The 19,676-nt window shown below is 35.5% G+C and overlaps 1 protein-coding gene across 1 annotated transcript in view; it reads left to right on the forward strand.

Moving 5' to 3' along the window:
- prkcaa (protein kinase C, alpha, a) overlaps window positions 1-19,676 on the forward strand; it is a 107,286-nt gene that overhangs the window by 57,304 nt on the left and 30,306 nt on the right. The window contains exons 4-6 of the mRNA XM_016514894.1: window positions 7,734-7,845; window positions 8,077-8,205; window positions 18,321-18,477. Coding sequence (XP_016370380.1) covers window positions 7,734-7,845; window positions 8,077-8,205; window positions 18,321-18,477 — 398 coding nt within the window. The remainder of the gene's footprint in view (window positions 1-7,733; window positions 7,846-8,076; window positions 8,206-18,320; window positions 18,478-19,676) is intronic.

The raw sequence follows: 19,676 nt of genomic DNA on the forward strand, positions 1-19,676 counted from the left end.
TTAGTAGTACTGAGTACTAGATCAATTCCGGCAGCTGCTTTTTAAATGCTCCTTTTGGTATTTGTGTGAGTGCTCTGTGAAGAGCATCAGTGGTTTCTATTTACAACGTGTTTTTGCAGCATTGAGAATTGTAGCCAATCTCTGACATGTTTGTTAAACATGTGAATGCAGTGGCCAATCAGAGGCATTTAAGTTAGTCAGAATCTGCTCAGTATGCCAAAGTTAGTGAGAGCTCTGCATGCAAACAAATAGTTTTGTTGTAACCAACAAAGTGAACTAAAGTGATATCAGTTTCATTGATTAAGTGAGCGCTCTTTGCTGGGTTTCTGTATATAAATTTCCTTATACATAACCCATTATTAATTTGATTAACTCATTGATAATTTAAATAAACAATTTATTTTTAATTCTGCTAAATACACACCATATTAAAATGCTGAATCTGAAATTGCAGTTTTTGGCATAGTATTAACCATAGCAACGGATGGGACAAAAAAATATGAAATGTAAGAAAAGATCTGTCTATTATGTCTTGCAGTATGTGCAATTGTCCTACCTTTGTTCTGATACCTGTAATATGTGTTTCCTTGTTTTTCATTTTATTACTATCTTTTCACTTGATCTTTTTAATGGAGTGTTGACTTAACTGAACAATAGTTGAAGGCTATGCTAATGTTTTAATGTATTATTTACTAATAAGTATTAATAGCATTAATAATGAACTAATTTCATTTATTTAATATTTTAATTTTCCACTAGTTTTATTTTCCAAAATATATTAAAATGAAACAGCTTTTACTATGGTATGGTAATTTTACTGATATTTACTGACTACTGAAATGTTGGCACTGTGACAACATTAGTCCTGGGCTGAAATCTCTGGGCCTCCCATGGCTGTGGTTCCCGGAAATCATTACCACTTTTCCCCACTTAATGACAGCCCTGAGTATAAGGATGCAGCATAGCAAAGTCTGAATAGCTTTGGAATGCACTCTGTTTTATTGCGACACATGGCATGAGCCCTTTTTCCTCTCATACACACTGGGCTTCAGAATAATGAAATAGTCACTGTGAGATGTAAAGGCTAGTCTGTGTGGAAGTGGCATCAGTCTAAAGCGTAGCCTAGTGTCACTGTTTGACTGAACCCAGAGAACGCTCTCCCTTATATCACAGGCTACAGCTGCAGCAGGGTCTATATTTAGATGCCTTTTCCACACACACACACACACACACACACATACATATTCTTCCTTGGCTTGCACTGTCTCTGCCTGTACCACCTACAATGAATCAAGTAGTGTCTGTCACCCACACCCCCTTTTCTGTTGCTAATGTATATGTGTGTGTTTGTGTGCACACATTGTAGTGAATGGTTGAAATGAATAAGGTATCAGACACACTTTGTTTCGTCATATGAGACAAGACCAGTTTTATAGTGCTTTATACAATACAGCAGCGTTACATGAATAAAACAGTAAAATGACAGTGTTAATGCTGGAAGATTATGAAACCAATTCAATTTTAAAATGTAAAGAAGCTCTACAGAAGATAATAGTGTCATTATTCAGCTCAAATTAAGTTTAGTAACTGTGTTGCAAAGTTAATACATTATGAAATGAGTTCAGTTCAGCTGAAGAAAGCAGCCCTACAAAAGATGGGATGTTTAATGTTGATTAAATTCAGTTCAATAACAGTGCTAATAAATGGGTGTCATTATCCAGCTCAATTCAGTTCAAATTTTGTTCTCAAGAAGAAGAGCACAAACCTTTTTACTCCACCAAAGTATTACATCTCCAGTTTGTTTAACATTTGTCTTTGTATTCTAATATTGATAAGGAAAATGCAATCATCTAATCATTTACTGGCAGAATATTTGATACATTGATTTGAAGATTATTGTTTTTGTTGTTGCCATGTGATTGCACAATGAAGCCATATGGTGCAGGCTTTGCATTCCTCCTAATTGTGTAGAGAGCCTCCCAAATTCTTTAAATGTTTTAGTCCACAAATATATTTTAACTGCCATGCACAAGAACACACCCAACCATACATAATTGCACACACACACACACACACACACACACAGTCTTGTACCGGTTATTGGGGAAGGAATCCAGTTTATCCACTGCGGTATAGGAACTGAAGTCAGGTTTATAGCTGCCACACCTTGAGTGATGAATTAATAATAAACTACAGAGGATGGAGGGAATGGGCTAATTAACACAAGCCTCAAAAGAAAGACAGCCCACCCACTCCCCTCCCTTTACTGCTTTGATCTAAAATATATTCCACTGTAACATTATACTCCGTGCTATCATCAAATCTCAGTTATTGTACCCACACTACTATCAGTCCCTAATAGAGCATTTTTATATTAGATGGCAGGCATCACTAGAGATTCTGGGCTCCTTGGAAATCACGTGCCAGGTTTACAAACACCTGTCAGAGTTAGGAAATATAAAACCTATATTTCCAACATATTAATTTGCTTTTTTGCCTTAAAAGAACTCATTGTCCTATTGTTTTCACTCCAAAAGAAATTGCAACTGACAGTCGTATTTCTCCGGCTTCACCTATTTCAGTCATTTTTTATGGAGTTGGCAGGGCTGATAATCTGGTCATCAAGACGATGGTTTGTGATGAAGTCAGATTATGTCAGATCGTTGTTGGAAAATCATTAAATGACAAGTATGATCACAACAGTATGCAGCCTGCAGCGTAGCCTGTGATCACATCGGGGTGATTTGAAAATTCAAATCTGAATTTGTACCATTGTTCATGCTTCTGCAGACCCAGAGAAAGAATTTTCATGTACTCTTTAATCAAAGAAGTACAGGGATGAAAGTTGGGCTTTATTCGGATCTGAACACTGATGCTAATAGTAGCAATCAAAAAGTAATTTAATGCATTGAATAAAGATGTGTTAGGGAACTAGTCTTTTTTTTTTTCAGTTCAACAGTCACTCATTCTCATCTCTTCTGGGACAAGTGACTATGGATTAAAACATTGCAAAATATTTGCATGAAAAACTGGCACTTCAGTAAAGTTTCCATTGCCTTTCCCCCAGTGAATAGTTCCTAGGCCTCATTCTGATGTTTTTTTTTCTTAAAGTAGGTCTGTTTTTGTCAGAACATTTAGTAAATTACATTATTTTATACCCTTGCAGCCTTTGTAGCATGTTCATGTTTTGCACATTACTAGAATAAACATTTTTCTTCAATATCGTAAGAGGGGGAAAAAAAGTTTTTGTACACACAATTCTCTACATCTGTCTTAACACAAAGAAAATGAGTGATTGGTTAGTATTTAAATTATTTATTTATTCAGTTAGTCATTCATTCATTAATTTCAAATTTCACATTACTTTTTTCGCATTTTATTTGTTCACATTTTACAACCTGAACTAACCTGAAAAGATCAAATTATCTGATATTTTTTCAGACTTTGCCACGCAAGGTCTGCATGTCTGCTTTATAATATAATTCCTTGCATTCTTTGCATTTTTTCCTGAATTTTTATAATATTAATAAGCAGTCAAGTCAAGTCACCTTTATTTGTATAGTGCTTTATACAATGCTGGTTGTGTCAAAGCAGCTTTACAGTGTCAAACAGGAAAATACTTTGTCAATAATGCAAGAAGACAATAACGGGCATTTTTCCAGCTAAAGTCAGTTCATTGATGTTTCAGTGATGTCATTATCCAGTTCAGCTCTCTTCCAGTAGTGTCTGTGCAATCAGTCAAGCAGTACTCAGTCAAGTAAAGCAGTTTTAGTCCTGTGATAGACTGGCCATCTGTCCAGGATGTTTTCCCCAGCTCTAGTCCAAGACTTCAGGGATAGCTCCAGCATCCTCACCCAGAAAAGTGGTTTTGAGAATGGGTAGAAGAATGAATGAAGCAATTTTTACTTATTTTTTTTAAATCCAGTATCCAAAATACATAACTAGGATTCCCTTTAAAGAATTCAATGTATTCTTTTAATGATTTTTTTTTTCTTATAATATCTGGACAATTGTTTGACCCTGACATTGTCATTTTGAAAATATAAAATACATTTTAATTCAAGCATAACAATCATGCTAATCATAGAAGGGGTGTATTCAAGTTCTACTTTGTCAAAGACTAATTATTTATTTATTATAAATTATAATGTAACTATTTTAGCCTTATCCAGTTCAGCTCTCTTCCAGTAGTGTCTGTGCAATCAGTCAAGCAGTACTCAGTCAAGTAAAGCAGTTTTAGTCCTGTGATAGACTGGCCATCTGTCCAGGATGTTTTCCCCAGCTCTAGTCCAAGACTTCAGGGATAGCTCCAGCATCCTCACCCAGAAAAGTGGTTTTGAGAATGGGTAGAAGAATGAATGAAGCAATTTTTACTTATTTTTTTTAAATCCAGTATCCAAAATACATAACTAGGATTCCCTTTAAAGAATTCAATGTATTCTTTTAATGATTTTTTTTTTCTTATAATATCTGGACAATTGTTTGACCCTGACATTGTCATTTTGAAAATATAAAATACATTTTAATTCAAGCATAACAATCATGCTAATCATAGAAGGGGTGTATTCAAGTTCTACTTTGTCAAAGACTAATTATTTATTTATTATAAATTATAATGTAACTATTTTAGCCTAACTAACAACTGCCAGCACACCTAAACGAGGTACAAAAAAGGTGTCCCTTTGAGCCACCTGGTGGATATTCTGTGAACAAGTCAGGTGGTAAGGGTTATTCTGGGTGGCTTCCTACTGTCTACCTACTGTAGATTTTAAACACACATCTTTCCTATGCCTGTTGGGAAGGCTTTAAATGTGTGTCTGGTAGATTTAAATATTTCTAGGTAGTCAGATAGTTAGGACTCATTATCTCACAGCCAAGGCTCATTAACCGTAATCAAAGTAAAGAAAATTCAGATTTCGACTTTGGGCTTCATCCACTCTTCTTCTTGTCAGTCAGTTGGTTTGTGCAGTGTTTTCAGGTGATTATATGTATAATCAACTGAAGTATGTGTTTAAAAAAAACTAATCACTATAATCTTCTTTGTCCTGCAATGCTCAGTTTATGGTGGATTAGATCAGTGTTTCCCAACCACTGTGCTCAGGTGTTGTCAGGTGTGCTGTGGAAAATTATCAAAGCATTCTATCTCTATTATATTTTGTTATTATTATTATTATTTTAAATCAATGCTATTGGTCATCTTTATGTCCGTTTGTGGGTTTTACAAAAAATACCCATATAGCAATAATAAACTTTATAACCTGTAAGAAAATTGAATGCGATGCTCTCACTGCCTCAGAAGCGACTGTTCTAATGATGGACAAAACACATATTGCCGTCATTCGCTGGTGTCTGATCATATTTAAAGCCACATACCAACTCTGACAACGCTGTTTAATTATTAAAAAATATATATTTTTACATTTCCTGAAAGTGGTAGTTATTTTGGACGTACATTGTTTCCGCCAGACCGCAACGATATGTAAATTTGTTGTTTTATTATTACCAACAACATAAAGACCTATGACCTTGTGTTCCTACCTGGCTTAAGCTCAAGTTTCACATTAAATTTGAGTACTACTTTTAATATAATATCCAGTTTTAATATGCCATTTGGAGCAATTGCCTGTTTGCAAATCCATGGCCACCTCTTGGACACCAAAGAGTCATGATGCATATCTAGGCCAGGGGTTCCCAAACTTTTTTGTCAGCCGAACCCCTTAGATATAAATTATCGCAAATGTGTAAATAAATAAACCAAGTGCACATTGCGTTCTCAAATGCTTGTTAAATTCACAGGATTGTGAGACTATGCAGCCTTTGATTTGATAAACGTACTAAGATATATCGTGATTAGCATTTAGCCCTATTGATTTACTTATTTATTGTACATTCAATATAATTAATTATTAGCTTTTCATCAACTTATCAACCCCCATTTGAGAAACCTGGATCTAGGCCGTTACTGATGACAATACTTGAACTTTGTAATTTGTCCTGTCTGCAACTTAGATGATGTGGAGAAAGCACTATAATAAATAAAAAGCAATAATTTTAGAAGGCATGGGGCTTTCATACTAGATTTGAATGGCTATTTTGATTTTAGTGAAATTTTAATGGCCTTATTGGGTCATTATTATGATTTCTGGAGCAACATAGATGCAAGTGTTAAATGTTGTAGTAAGCCATTATAGCTAATTATATTTAACCATCCATGAAATATTCATGCATTTTTAATAATGGATGCTTTTCTGAAGTGAGGGAGTATCTTTAATGATTGGCTATGGTCAGGTGTCTGAAATAAAACTCATCTTACATTATTTCTGAGGCCCTGTTGGATTAGACCTTGGACTCTCCTTTCATCTTCACAATGTGTTGGGAACAATGTAAGCAACAATATTAAAACTGATCAATGGTGAGGATTTAAAGCAAACAAAACACTCTTTATCCTCTGTAGGATTAATTATCTACCTTTGTAAAATAGCCTATCTGGAAAAAAATCAGAATAGTGACATATTAAAGCAAAATGCCTTTGTTTTTGAGGGAGACAAAAAAGTGTGCCACAAGCTTGAATGTGTCACAACTCTGACTTTTTTCCAGACATTTTACAGGTAAGGTAAACACTATGACAAAATTTATCATATTATATGTGACATTATATAATATGCCATATGGTGTCATTAATATCCTTATTATAAATTTTCATGACACATGTATAGCCAAGGTTATATGGTCTACTGTAATTATGTCCAAATGACTAAATGGCATGGATTTCAAGCTAATTTTGTAGTTCTTGCATAGTCCCAATTTAATCTATCTCAAAAGTACAAAAAAAAAGAAAAAGAAAGTAATCCTTAGTCAATAGAAGATTATAAAAATATATACTGACTCCATTTTTATAATAAAAATAATAATAATAATTATGTCATTTACTCACCCTCATCATCTTCTAAACCTGCATGATTTTCATTTAGGTTTAGCAGAATGTTGAAAATGAATGGCGACCAAAGGCTGTCAAGCTCCATAAAATAACAAAAACATCATAAAAGTTGCTGTTGATAATATCAGGTAATATTAGTCCGTTGGAGGCAGCCTCCATGTTTTCCTTCAGGATGTCAGTGTTTGTTTTTAATGACATAACTAAGATGATGTCTGGCTTGACTAATGTTTGCCTCGAGTTTATAATTAAATAGAAACATATGAAACTATTTCAAGAGAAATGTCTTGTTTTTTGTCTCCAAAAAGACTGAATAGTAGAATTCAGCGTTTTGACCTTAACACACAGACTATACCAGATGCATTTGCTGATATGGTGCCCCTCTGCAACTTGAGGCTGTTCAACACTGAACGCGTCACATTTCAACCTTCCAGCAAATGTTCCAAATCTGTTTGTCATGTTTTTGGAAGCAGTGATACACCACTTCGCTCACATTTGGTGTAAACAGGGTGCAATTCACACAATTGTAGAGGCCAGTGTAACTGCATGACTTCACGTCTCTTATTGGCTTAGTTAATCGTCCATGGAATCTATACCATTCTGACCCAGATTAATTGAATTTTGAACATTCTGAATTTTTAAATCTCATGAATCCTTTAAAGAAAAATTCCTTTCATGTGAAAGAGGCATAGAGAATGTTTAGTTGTGCTTTGGTCTCCTGTTCTGCCTTTTGGGTTTTCTCAGACTCAATCTCCTGACCTATTCGCTCTCTTTCTTTTTAATTATTTTATCTGTGTAGGACCCTAGGAGCAAGCACAAATTTAAGATCCACACCTATGGCAGTCCCACATTCTGTGACCACTGTGGATCTCTTCTATATGGACTCATACACCAAGGAATGAAATGTGACTGTAAGTAGTACCATACTAAACTATTTTTTGCCCAGGGGCGGTTCTAGGGTCAGTGATTGTTTGGGACTTTTCTATGTCAATGTTTAGTATATGGAGTAATTATTTGTTTAACTATTGGAATATTATATGTTAATATTATGTTAAAATATTATGAGCAAGGTATTATTTTCATTAAGTAAATCTGAAATCAGGGACCTCTTGCTTTATGCAAATGTGTGTTTGTGTTCAAAGCCTGTGATACGAACGTCCATAAGCAGTGTGTGATGAACGTGCCAAGCCTTTGTGGAATGGACCACACAGAGAGACGAGGACGTCTTTACTTGAAGATCGAGGTGATAGAAGAAAAAATGCATGTCACAGGTGAGTTTCCGTGTTTTACCATGACAAATGATGCAACAGTGCAAAACATATCAATGCTGTTGCATATTTATTTCCCAAGGTTCTTCAGGGTTCTATATTTGGTTCACTGCTCTTTATTAGATATACTTGGTCATATCTTTCACCAGCCTACCCTCAATTTTTAGGGCTATGCTGATTGTAATAAACTGCTCGGTGACACGAAGGTAGAGGATCCAAATGCAGTAGTATATTGGAGAGGTAATCCACAAACGTAATCCAAAGGCAGGCAAAGGTCATACACAAATAGGTAGTGATGGGCGCGTTCGAAACACTGCTTCACGAAGCTTCTAAACATTTGCAAATCTTTTGTTTCGAATCAGTGTTTCGGAGCACGTATCAATCCGGCCAGGTCACGTGATTTTAGCAAACGAAGCTTCTTTACGTCACACTGTTTCGAAATGTTTCGAAACTCCGATGGTTCACCACTAGGGGGTGTTGATCTCAAAGTGAACTCATGAACCACTTCTGGTTGCCCAGTTAATCATGTGACATGAAATCCCACTAAATTTTACTATTAAAAAAATAAAGAATTCAGGGCCAGATGTTGTGGGTTAAACAAAGGATGACTTCCCTTTAACACAAATGGCTATATAGTTTAAAAAATGTGTAAAAACATTCAGTACTTTCAACCTACAAATCACATCATACCTTAAAAATAACAAAATGAGCTTACAATAGAATTAAATCCACCTCCTTCTCCTGACTGATAACACTACTCTTGCCTGCTAGTTTTTATAGACAGCTCTAATGAAAACACTTAATTAAATAATTACATCAATCAATTAATTCATTAAATAATTAATTTAGTTAATTGTGTGTTAAGGGTTTGATTATACTTAAATAAAACACATAACACAAGCACTAATATTTAATAGTGTTTAAATGTTTATTATTTATTTTTTTAAATGGTATTTAAAAAAAAAAACATTTCCATTTGTTTTGTAAGTTTGTTCTGAGTTATTGATGCTTTTACAATGTTTTCACCAGCAGGTGTCGCCAGCATGTGCTATTTCAAATGCTTTGAAACATCAAATCATTTTTCGAAGCAATTGGTTCAATTGATTCAATGCTTCAAAAAGCTTTGTTTCTCCCATCACTACAAATAGGCAATCCAAAACAATGACAGAGTAAGGGGCTAAGGCAAACAGTGTAATCCAGAAAACAGGCAGAATAACAAGACCAGGAACCAAGATATAGAAGAACCAGGATACAAGGATTAGAATTGCAGTAATGACACATACACAACTTTGCAAAGAATGACTGTGAGAACTGGGCTTATATAGGGTGAGCTAACCATGCTAATGAGACACAGGTGCAAACAATGAGTGCTGATGAGACCAGGCAGAGGATTATGGGGAATGAAGTAGGACTGGGCCAGAATATTCGATTATTCGGTTGGCATTCGATTTTCAATTTTGAGATTCGAATATTTTTTTTTTTTTTTTGAACACCTGTCATCCTCCGCAAAACGGTTCTCATACGCACTTGAATATGAATCGCCCATGAGTGAACGTCATGATTCAGTTCATCTGGAAGAGAAGACAAAAATGCCGAAGACCTCAGCTGTGTGGGAGCACTTTAAATTGAGTGAGGACAAGACAAAGGCAGTGTGTCAAATATGCGATTTGAAACTGGCCTACCACAACAGCATATCAAGTTTGAAAAATCACCTGAGTTCTGTAAGTAGTATGCCCATAGTATATTGTTGGTGTAAGAAAACGAGCTGCTTTTATCCGCCATGTTAATCAGTAATTTTACACATGATAAAAACGGGCACTTAATTTGCTTGGAAAACACTGGCGAATACGGCAGTCATAAAAAAAATGTACAGTAGCCCAGCCTAATAATAATTTGTCTATATTAAAAGTATTGCTCTTAACAGACCTGTGTGTTTTGTATCACTAGTGCAGTGTCCGTTTTCGGAGCATGTAAGCCCTGCCCGTGTGAGGCGCGCTGCTTCCGGATTTCACTGTTCTGTCGTTTTTTAAAGTTTATTAATTCTGAACGTGTCGCGTGTCCATATTGCACCAAAATCCGACACTGCACTCCCTTGGGTCCGCAGCAACACTCCCGCCACGCGTGAAGTCGATTTGGATGAACGGTTCTCGACATAATAAAAATGCAAACAGACAGACAGACACACAGAGATTCCTGCCTTTATTACAGGTCGTGTATACACCGGACGCGACAGTTGTCGTGTCGCGCCGCGCCGCAACAGCTAAAGTCTGTCTATACTGGACGCGACAAAGCAACCGTTGAAAATCATTTGAAATCTGTGTCAGTACGTCATAAATAGAACGCAGCAGCAGTTTACTGTCGGGAATTTGTCACGCCACGTTGCGCCGCATCCAGTGTAGACAGCATCCTATAGGTTCTATTGTATTTTGTCGCGGCGCGGCGTTCGGTGTAGACACGTGTTGAGAGAAGAATATGTTCAGGGGGAATATGTCCCCCTCCCTCTGAAGCTTCGAATATTCGGTGTTGATTATTACCGAAGCTTCGAAGCTCAAAAAATGGTATTCGGAACAGCCCTAGAATTAAGTCCTTGATAGAGTGGCAAAGGTATGGTTTGGAGTGCCCTCTAGTGGTGGCTATCAAGAGCACTCCAGCTGGTGATCGTGACTCGGTCCGAGCGTTTTAATATGCTTTCGTTTGCTTTCAGTGCTATCAGGCTAAAGTTAGCATTTTCCAAGATCTCCTACTGCACCTTTAAGTTAACTGGACATTAGTTCCAAACTCAATGCCCCCTCTCCCCTGCTCCTTAACTGTCTGCATTCACAATGTCAAGATTTGCATGACCAAATTCCTCAAAACCAGATAAAATGTATTGTTAGTCAAATGTTTTATAAATTGCTTCAGAAACTACCTGTATTTTATTTTATTTTTATTTTTATTTTTTACCATGATCTGTCTAACAGTGTTGATTTTGTTCAAGTTGACATCTTTGGAATTCTCTGTCACAATCTCTCCATGACCTCTTCACCATTTGAATTCAAAACTCAACTTGAAAATGCATCTTTTTACATTGCATTACTACGTTTTCTAAATCCTGTTGTACCTGTTCTGTCTCAGTACACTTGTATTATTTTGTTTGTGCTTGCTTTGCTTTCATTATACTTTGTGTTGTTTAGGGATGCACCAAAATGTGGGACATCATAAATAGAAAATATAGAGAAAAGCAAAAATCTTGGTCAAAAATATGTATAGAAACTAAATGAGCTGTAAGAGTTAAGACAAAAGAAACATTGACATGGAAAATAATCATATTTAATGTAAACATTAATTGTGCACACACAATATGACAGTACAAAAACTGTATTGCATATTTACTGTACATTTGGCACAAATGTGCTTGTACTTTATAAAAATCAGTTGAGTTTTTTTTTTTTGCATATCATAATTATGTCAAAAAATAAAGATCATTAAAATTAAGTGTTACAGCACTGACATGAATAATTATTTTTCCCCCTATATAGTCAATGTACAATATTTTATGTTTTATAATTGTGAAGTCACACCACTTGAAGGAATGTGGCGTAATCACTTTAATTTTAATTTTAATTAATTCACATATAAATAAAACACATCATTAGAGGGTGGGAAAAAATTATACAGGTTGCATGACCATTGTTTCTTTAACAATTCTGAATTAAACAAAAAAAATTATATAATTATATATATATATATATACAGTGGGTACGGAAAGTATTCAGACCCCCTTAAATTTTTCACTCTTTGTTATATTGCAGCCATTTGCTAAAATCATTTAAGTTAATTTTTTTAACTTAAATGATTTTAGCAAATGGCTGCAATATAACAAAGAGTGAAAAATTTAAGGGGGTCTGAATACTTTCCGTACCCACTGTATATATATATATATATATATATAAACCTGTGCCATGGATGGCTTAAAGTATGCCAATCAGCAATGTGCATCAGTCGGTCTGTGAGCAGACAGTGGGCGGCCCATTATGCCATTTGAGGCTGAGGTTAGTGTCATTATAGATGTTACTACCCTGATACTCTGTGTTGTGTTGTCACCAGTATGCTACTCTTAAGACATTACATTTTGTATATATAGCATTTGAAAAGCTGAGCTGAGCTAAGCTTCTGTATTATAACAGTGCTGTCAGTCGAAGAGCCTGAATGCCCTAGTCTTCAGATCCACACACGCAGAGTCTGGAGTGCTGGAGCTGCACCTGCACAATCAGCCTGATTACAACGTGCCAGCAAACTGCACACACACAGCTGCAGTGTGATTTAGTCTGTATGACGTTCACTGGCTAAGAAAGAAAATGCCATTAGCAGAATGTCAGACTGATGAGTTCAAGAATAGATCACAGGCTGCATTCACACTCACTGTGAGTATGTGCGATTTTGCTTGATGGCGTACACATATATGCTTATAAATATGTATGTATGTACGTACATGTGTATGTTTATTTTAAAGGGGTCCTATTATTACTCTTTTACAAAGTCTTGATTTTGTTTTGGGGGTGTACTAGAACAGGCTCTTATACTAGGTTGTTCGAAAAACACATTCTTTTTCACATATTTTACATTATTACAACACCTCTCTCCCCAGTCTGGCATGAACTGCTCGAATAGTTCCTGTATCAAAAGAAGGCCCGCCTTCTGAAATACGAAATGTGCTGTGATTGGTTAGCTGGGCCAGTGTGTGTTGTGATTGGCACCACTCGGCGCCTGGTCGGGAAATGTCATGCCACTCGGGTTGATGATGTGGTGTGTTATATCTGTAACAATTTTGTATACTAAATGTCAGACATATATATTTAAACATCTGCTCTATTGCATGCCATGTAAAGCTTTAGGTGAGGTGTAAAGCAGTGACCAGATAGAGAAGAAATATATTTACACAAGCAGACCTGGATGCCTTTTTGACATAATCTGTATTATAGCGCTATAGAGATAAAGGTCATTTGTTTTGCTGGAAATATCTAACTAGAAATATATATGTGTGTTAATTCTTTCCTCCCTTGAGTGTTATTTTTAAGTTGCCAGCCACTGCAAGCATTTTTGATCATATTCACAAATCACAGTGAAAACACGTCCAGTCAGCTGTCAAAAAAAGTTCAGAATTAATGGATTAATTTCAGAGTTTAGTAAAATCAGGGATATATCTGATTGCGACAGACAATAATGTGGTAACAATTTACAGTTTTCATTTGCTAGCTTTAGTTTACATGAACTACCAATTAACAATACTATTACAGCATTTATCATTCTTAATTAATGTTAATCTCAACATTTATACCGTAATACATTTTTTAAGATCAAAAGTTGTATCTGTTAACATTAGTTAATGCACTGTGAACTAACATGAAAGTGAACTAATTAACTAACAATTAGGTGATGGGGGTTGGTGTTAAAGAATTGTGTTATAATAACCCCTACAAATACAACTCATTATATACACTATAAACACTTTAAAGGAGACATACATGTAGATGTTTGTGAAAGATGTTTTCTCTGTTTTGGAAGGATGAGAAGGATGAAATCATACCCTATTTATTGCATCAAAATTTGTTAATACTTTACTATATTTAAGGGTGGATAATTTTATCAGTTGTTTATTGCAACAGTACATAACTACAATAACTTTGTGTAGTGCTTTTATGAAAGTTTATAGCATGATTTGTGAAAATGTAACTATACTGAATGACATAGCATAGACTTCTTCATGGCTAGTTTTTGCGTATTTCATTTCATTCTGTAACCTACTTGTTCTACAGATCTGTGTGTACTAGTGTTAAATGTTACCGTTTTTGACAGCGTTGATAATGTTTATGAAAGATAATATCATGATAATTTTTGCATTTCCCTTACCGAATTTATATTAAAACCTGTCCATGGACTTTTTTGATTGTTTTCAGTTTAAGTGCCGGCGATGCAGTGTTGCCAGATATTGATACTAATACAAATAAAAAACTAAAAATAAACCAAAATAATTTCCAATCTTTTACAAATAAGATAAGATAAAGATATCGCTGACTCTAAACTGCAACTTCCTACTTTATTAACTTTCTAATCTAAAGTGTTAAATTAAGTGGAAAATCAAGTCCAAAAACGCTTATATTAGCTGGATCTGGCAGCACGAAGGCTGTGCCCGCGCCCTCACTCACAACTCTCTAAAGCCTCGTTTACTCCGCCAGCGTCTCGCAGCGATCATTTTCATAACAGGGACGCTAAACATTCTTGCAAACTGTCTAAACTGAATTATACATGTCATTCATATGAGGAGATTAACAGCAAATTAGTAATTCAAAGAACAAATTGTATTTTTGAAAATGAAAAATTTACCGAGGTCCAGACCTCGGTGGCCTCATAGCTGCTTACGGGCCTGAGGATGTGCTACCATCACTATACTAAGGTTAAGGTTAGGGTTATTGGGTATTTGTTTCACCATTGTGTGTAGGCAATCAGCATTGTGATTGAAATGAATGATGGACTCTTTAGAATGGGCTTTGTGCTTAACTGTTTTGGGGGAAAAAATCATGCAGTATTTAGTAGGCTATTCCTATATTTTTTTGCAACAATGCCTTAAAGTGTAATAGTGCTGAATTGTGTGCCTTCAACTTTGTTGCAACAGTTTGGAGAATGATCTTTTTCTATTATAGTATGGCAATGTCCCAATACACTGATCAGCCACAACATTAAAACCACTGATAGATGAAGTGAATAACATTGATTATATTGCATATACACTACTGTGCAAAAGTCTTAGGCCATTAGTATTTTCACCAACAAAAAATGGTTTTAAAGCCATTTATTTCTCTTTTGCTGTAGTGTGTCAGTAGGAAATATTACCAAACATTTATTTTGCCATTAATAGTAATAAACCAGTGAGATTTTTGTATGCACTAGTAGTCTGACAACAGCCAGTGCTCCACACAGAGATCTGATCTCACCATCATCTAGTCCATCTGGAATGACATGAAGAAACAGAAAAAAAATGAGATAGACTAAATCCAGAAGAACTGTGGCAACATCTCTAAGACGCTTCAAGAAACCTATACCTGCAAAGCCTGAAAAACTATGCGCAAGTGTACCTAGGACAAAAGCTGTTTTAAATGCAAAGCGTGGTCACACCAAATGTTGATTTGATTTAGTTAACAGAAGTTAATTGATAAATAAAATCAATTTATGACATTGAAAGCATCCTCACTTTACAGCATTTTAACACAAGTGCCTAAACCTTTCACAGTGCTGAAGCTTTGCAGGTAGGTTTCTTCAAGCATCTTGGAGACTTTGCCACAGTTCTTCTGGATTTATTCTGTCTCCGTTTTTAGTTTCTTCATGTAATCCCAAACGGATTGGATAATGGTGAGATCAGATCTCTGTGTGGAGCACTCTCTGTAGTCAGACTCCTTGTGCATACAAAAATCTCACTGGATTATTACTGGCAAAATTAATTAATGGCAAAAGGAATGTTTGGAAATGTAAATTGATATTTCCTACTGACACTACAGCAAAAGTAAATACTGGCTTAAAACAATTGTTTTGTTGGTGTAAATACTAAAGACTTTTGCACAGCAGTGTATATCGGATATAATAGGCTGCAAGTGAACAGTTGGTTCTTGAATTTCATGTGTTGGAAGCAAAAAAAAAAAAAATGGCAAAGCAAAAAGGTCTGAGTGACAACGGCCAAATAGGGATGGTTAGATGACTAGGTTAGAGCATCTCCAAAACGGCAAGTCTTGTACGGTGTTTCCAGTGTGCAGTTGTTAAGGCCTACCAAAAGTGGTGCAAGGAAGGAAAGCATGATTGTTTCCATGCTTTTGAAATTAGATTTTCAACGAGATACAAGGGCATCAGGGAGGTCAAGCACTATCGTTGGGTAATGGGGTCTGGCTCATTGTTCCAATTCATCCCAAAGGTGCTCAGTAGGCCTTCAGGCCAGGGTTTTGTACTGTATAGGCCAGTTATGTTCTTCCACACTAGACACAGTAATTTTATTTCTATGTGGACCTTACTTTGTAGATACATGCATTGTCATTTTGTAAAAAGACCCTCCTCAAACTGTTGCATCAAAGTTGGATGCACATAATTCTCTAAAATGTCATTGTGTGATCTAGCATTAAGATGTGTCATTACTGGAATAGCCATTATTCAGAGGGGGATATCCACATACTTTTGGCCATATAGTGTACTTTTCTGTTCAAGATAGCTAATCCATCATTCATCACGCCTCTGGGGGGAAGACCTTAGAGTGCAGTTCTCTTAAGAGAGCTATGAAATATTTACTCTTAGAGGAAGACAAATATGCCAGCAATGTTTATTTTGCAGTGGTGGCCCAAGGGAAGAACACAGAGCTTTTTTCCCACATTTCCTTGATTATCTGTTTGTTGTTTATCGGCTTGACACTCCATTTTCATACTATAGTTTCCTCCTGAGAGTTTCAGCATATATATAATATATATATATAACAGAATCATAATATGGACTAAAAGTACTAAAACTTCTGACTGAAACTCCATTACTTTGCATATATCTGCATACTTGGTTACACTTTACAGTAACAGTACATGAATAATCATGTACTATAACCTAAATTAAATATTACTTTAATATGAGCTAATGGTGAGTTAAGGCTTGTACTAATAAAGAACTAATCTTAACTACGACATGACTCATAAAACGTATGTGTGAATAACGACCACCATGACTACATGTTTGTTAGTTAATGTATTCATTAACACTTTGGTGTAAATTTTCAAACAAGAATTCATGTCTTGTGTTATAGTTATAGTTCTGGAGTTCTTGATTAGTACATGCCTTAACTTTAGCTCATGCTGTATTTAAGTAATATTTAATTTAGATTTAATTTGTATATGATTATTCATGTACTGTTATTGTAAAATGTTACCGCATACTTTTTCTCCCTCTCCACACATTTCCGTTTTTTTTTTTTTTTTTTAATGTGTTGCTTTCTTTTTCTGTTTTCCCGTAGACAATTAATCAATGTGTGCACATTCACTTTCACACACCTATGTTTGAGCTATGCCAGGCAAGAGATTTTCTGGTCCTATCTTGCTGTTTGTTATTTTCTTTTTGACTGATTTATTGTTACTATTATATTTTATTGTTATATTTGCATTCTATTTGGTGTTCTTGGATTTAGAATTTGTGGTTTATGGTAGAAGTAGGTGGGAGGCGCCCTACACTTTAATGACCCAACATGTCTTTGTGTTTGCTTCTCTCTTTAAATCCATTCATTCATTCAATTTAAAAGCTCTTTATTGCAATGGCATTATGTTTAATGCCATTGCAATAAAGTGCTTTTAAATTGAATGAAAAAATGAATGAATGAATTTAAATAGAGAGAAGCAAACACAGAACCATGTTGGGTCATTAAAGTGTAGGGCGCCTCCTACCTGTCAAACATAAGCAGTTCAGGCACTGAGGTTGTCAATGTTGATATTTGCATTTTCAGACAGTGTGTGTTAGAGTTGTAGTCTGGCAATATCTACTTCACAGACTAAAGTCCCTCAACAGATCCTCCACTATTTATCTATGTATTTATTTATTCTATATATGCATAGCTTTTTATTGTAGCCCCATGTGTTTCATTGTATTCAGTGTCATAAATGTGAGTGCCACACCACATGTTTGCATTTGCCTTGTTGGTTGTGACATTTTTAGATATTCAAAGTCTAACCTTTCTGTGGGTTTGAGTAAAGGAGATGTGTGGCAGGATAAAGTAGCACTCTAAACCAGACAAACAGTTATGAAACGCTTTCATTTAAAATCTGTTCAACAAAGAGCATCAATGACCTACATGTGCATTTCTGCTCTGACAGCATGACCCTGATCTGTTTTGTACCCTGCTCATGATACTTCATGTCTAGTTGCTAACATTCATAGTCAATTTATATTGCATAGTAATTATTTAAAGCCACTTCTTTATTATTATATCACAGTTCAGAGTTTATGTGGAGTAACATTACCCAGAGACTTCAGCATTACCATGTGCCCTCTATTATTTACCTATGTTTTATTTTATTTTATGAATTCATGTTCTGATGTCATCTCTTATTTGGCATGTTGTGTTGCAGTGGGGGAAGGCAAGAACATGATTCCAATGGACCCGAATGGATTGTCTGATCCATATGTAAAACTCAAGTTGATTCCAGACCCTAAAAATGAGACAAAACAGAAAACGAAAACCATCCGTTCTTCCCTGAATCCGGCTTGGAACGAGTCATTTACATTGTGAGTTGCAACATTTTATTACATCCTAATATTTAGGATTAATGTGTCATTGATGTTAGTTTTACTGTATGTGCATAAACATTGTATTATTTATTAATGTTTTACCCAAAATGGTATCACTTGCTCTATAAAATCTACTCTTCCATACAGGGTTACTGTAGCATCAGTTTTAGTATATGGCTTAATATGCTTTAGATCATGGTTTTTCAACTGATGGCACAAACATTTTATATAACCCTGATTCATTTTGATGAAATCACTGTGCTCCCTGATAAATCAGAACCAGATTCATTCGAAGGAGGACAGTGCAATTCACAGCTTAATAAGACACGCATATGAATACCCCTCCCCCAAAAAAACGATAACAAACCTTCAAAATAAAAACTATTTATATCTTCCTAGAAATCAGACATCAGCTAAAAATGAAGAACATATAGATTAGTGCAAAAGATTTTCAAAGATGTCACATGGCTGTTTGTTGGTATAGTGGAGTGAACCTTTCTATAGAGTGACTTCCTTAGAGTAGGTCAATGTTCAAATCGATATAAGGTCTTAAGTTCAAATCAATGAATGTATAATAGGTGTGGGGGCACATTTAATTCTATGATATGATCTGTACTATATGGTGCTATTATAATCCACCCCCATCCCTACCTTCTAGTAGGTAAAGAATTGTTTTTAATGGGCTGAATGCTGATGCCATTTCTATAGTGTGGAAGCAGCCAAAGTGATAGGTGACAAAGAAAAGCACAGGAACCAGCATTGTTTAGGTGCACACATTCAATCACATCTTATCCATTCAAACGTATTTATGCAAATAACTTGACTGTGAAAAGATCGTCTGAAACACAGCAATTGATACAGTGATACGTCTGCACAGGTGGATGATGATATCGTAAATAAAAATGAAATATTTAAAGGTACACTATGTAACTTTTGGTGCTCTAGCGGTTAATAAATAAAACTGCATGCTTCTTGCAAAAGAACATTGTAGCCGGAGCTACTTCTCTCTGTTTATGGATATGAAGGTCATGCAGGTACTAGGCTTCTCCAGCAGGGATTGTCCAGACAGTTCTAAAATAGTCTGAATATAAACACTTATTATAGGCTCTCCAGTCTCCATAGTGATTTCGGATAAGAAAAAAAAAAAAACACAGTTTGGATTCATGACGTACTCGCTCATTAAATAAATTGTGTTA

The sequence above is a fragment of the Sinocyclocheilus rhinocerous genome, unplaced genomic scaffold (assembly GCF_001515625.1).
Source record: "Sinocyclocheilus rhinocerous isolate Xijiao unplaced genomic scaffold, SAMN03320098_v1.1 scaffold447, whole genome shotgun sequence".
Classification (NCBI taxonomy): Eukaryota; Metazoa; Chordata; class Actinopteri; order Cypriniformes; family Cyprinidae; genus Sinocyclocheilus; species Sinocyclocheilus rhinocerous.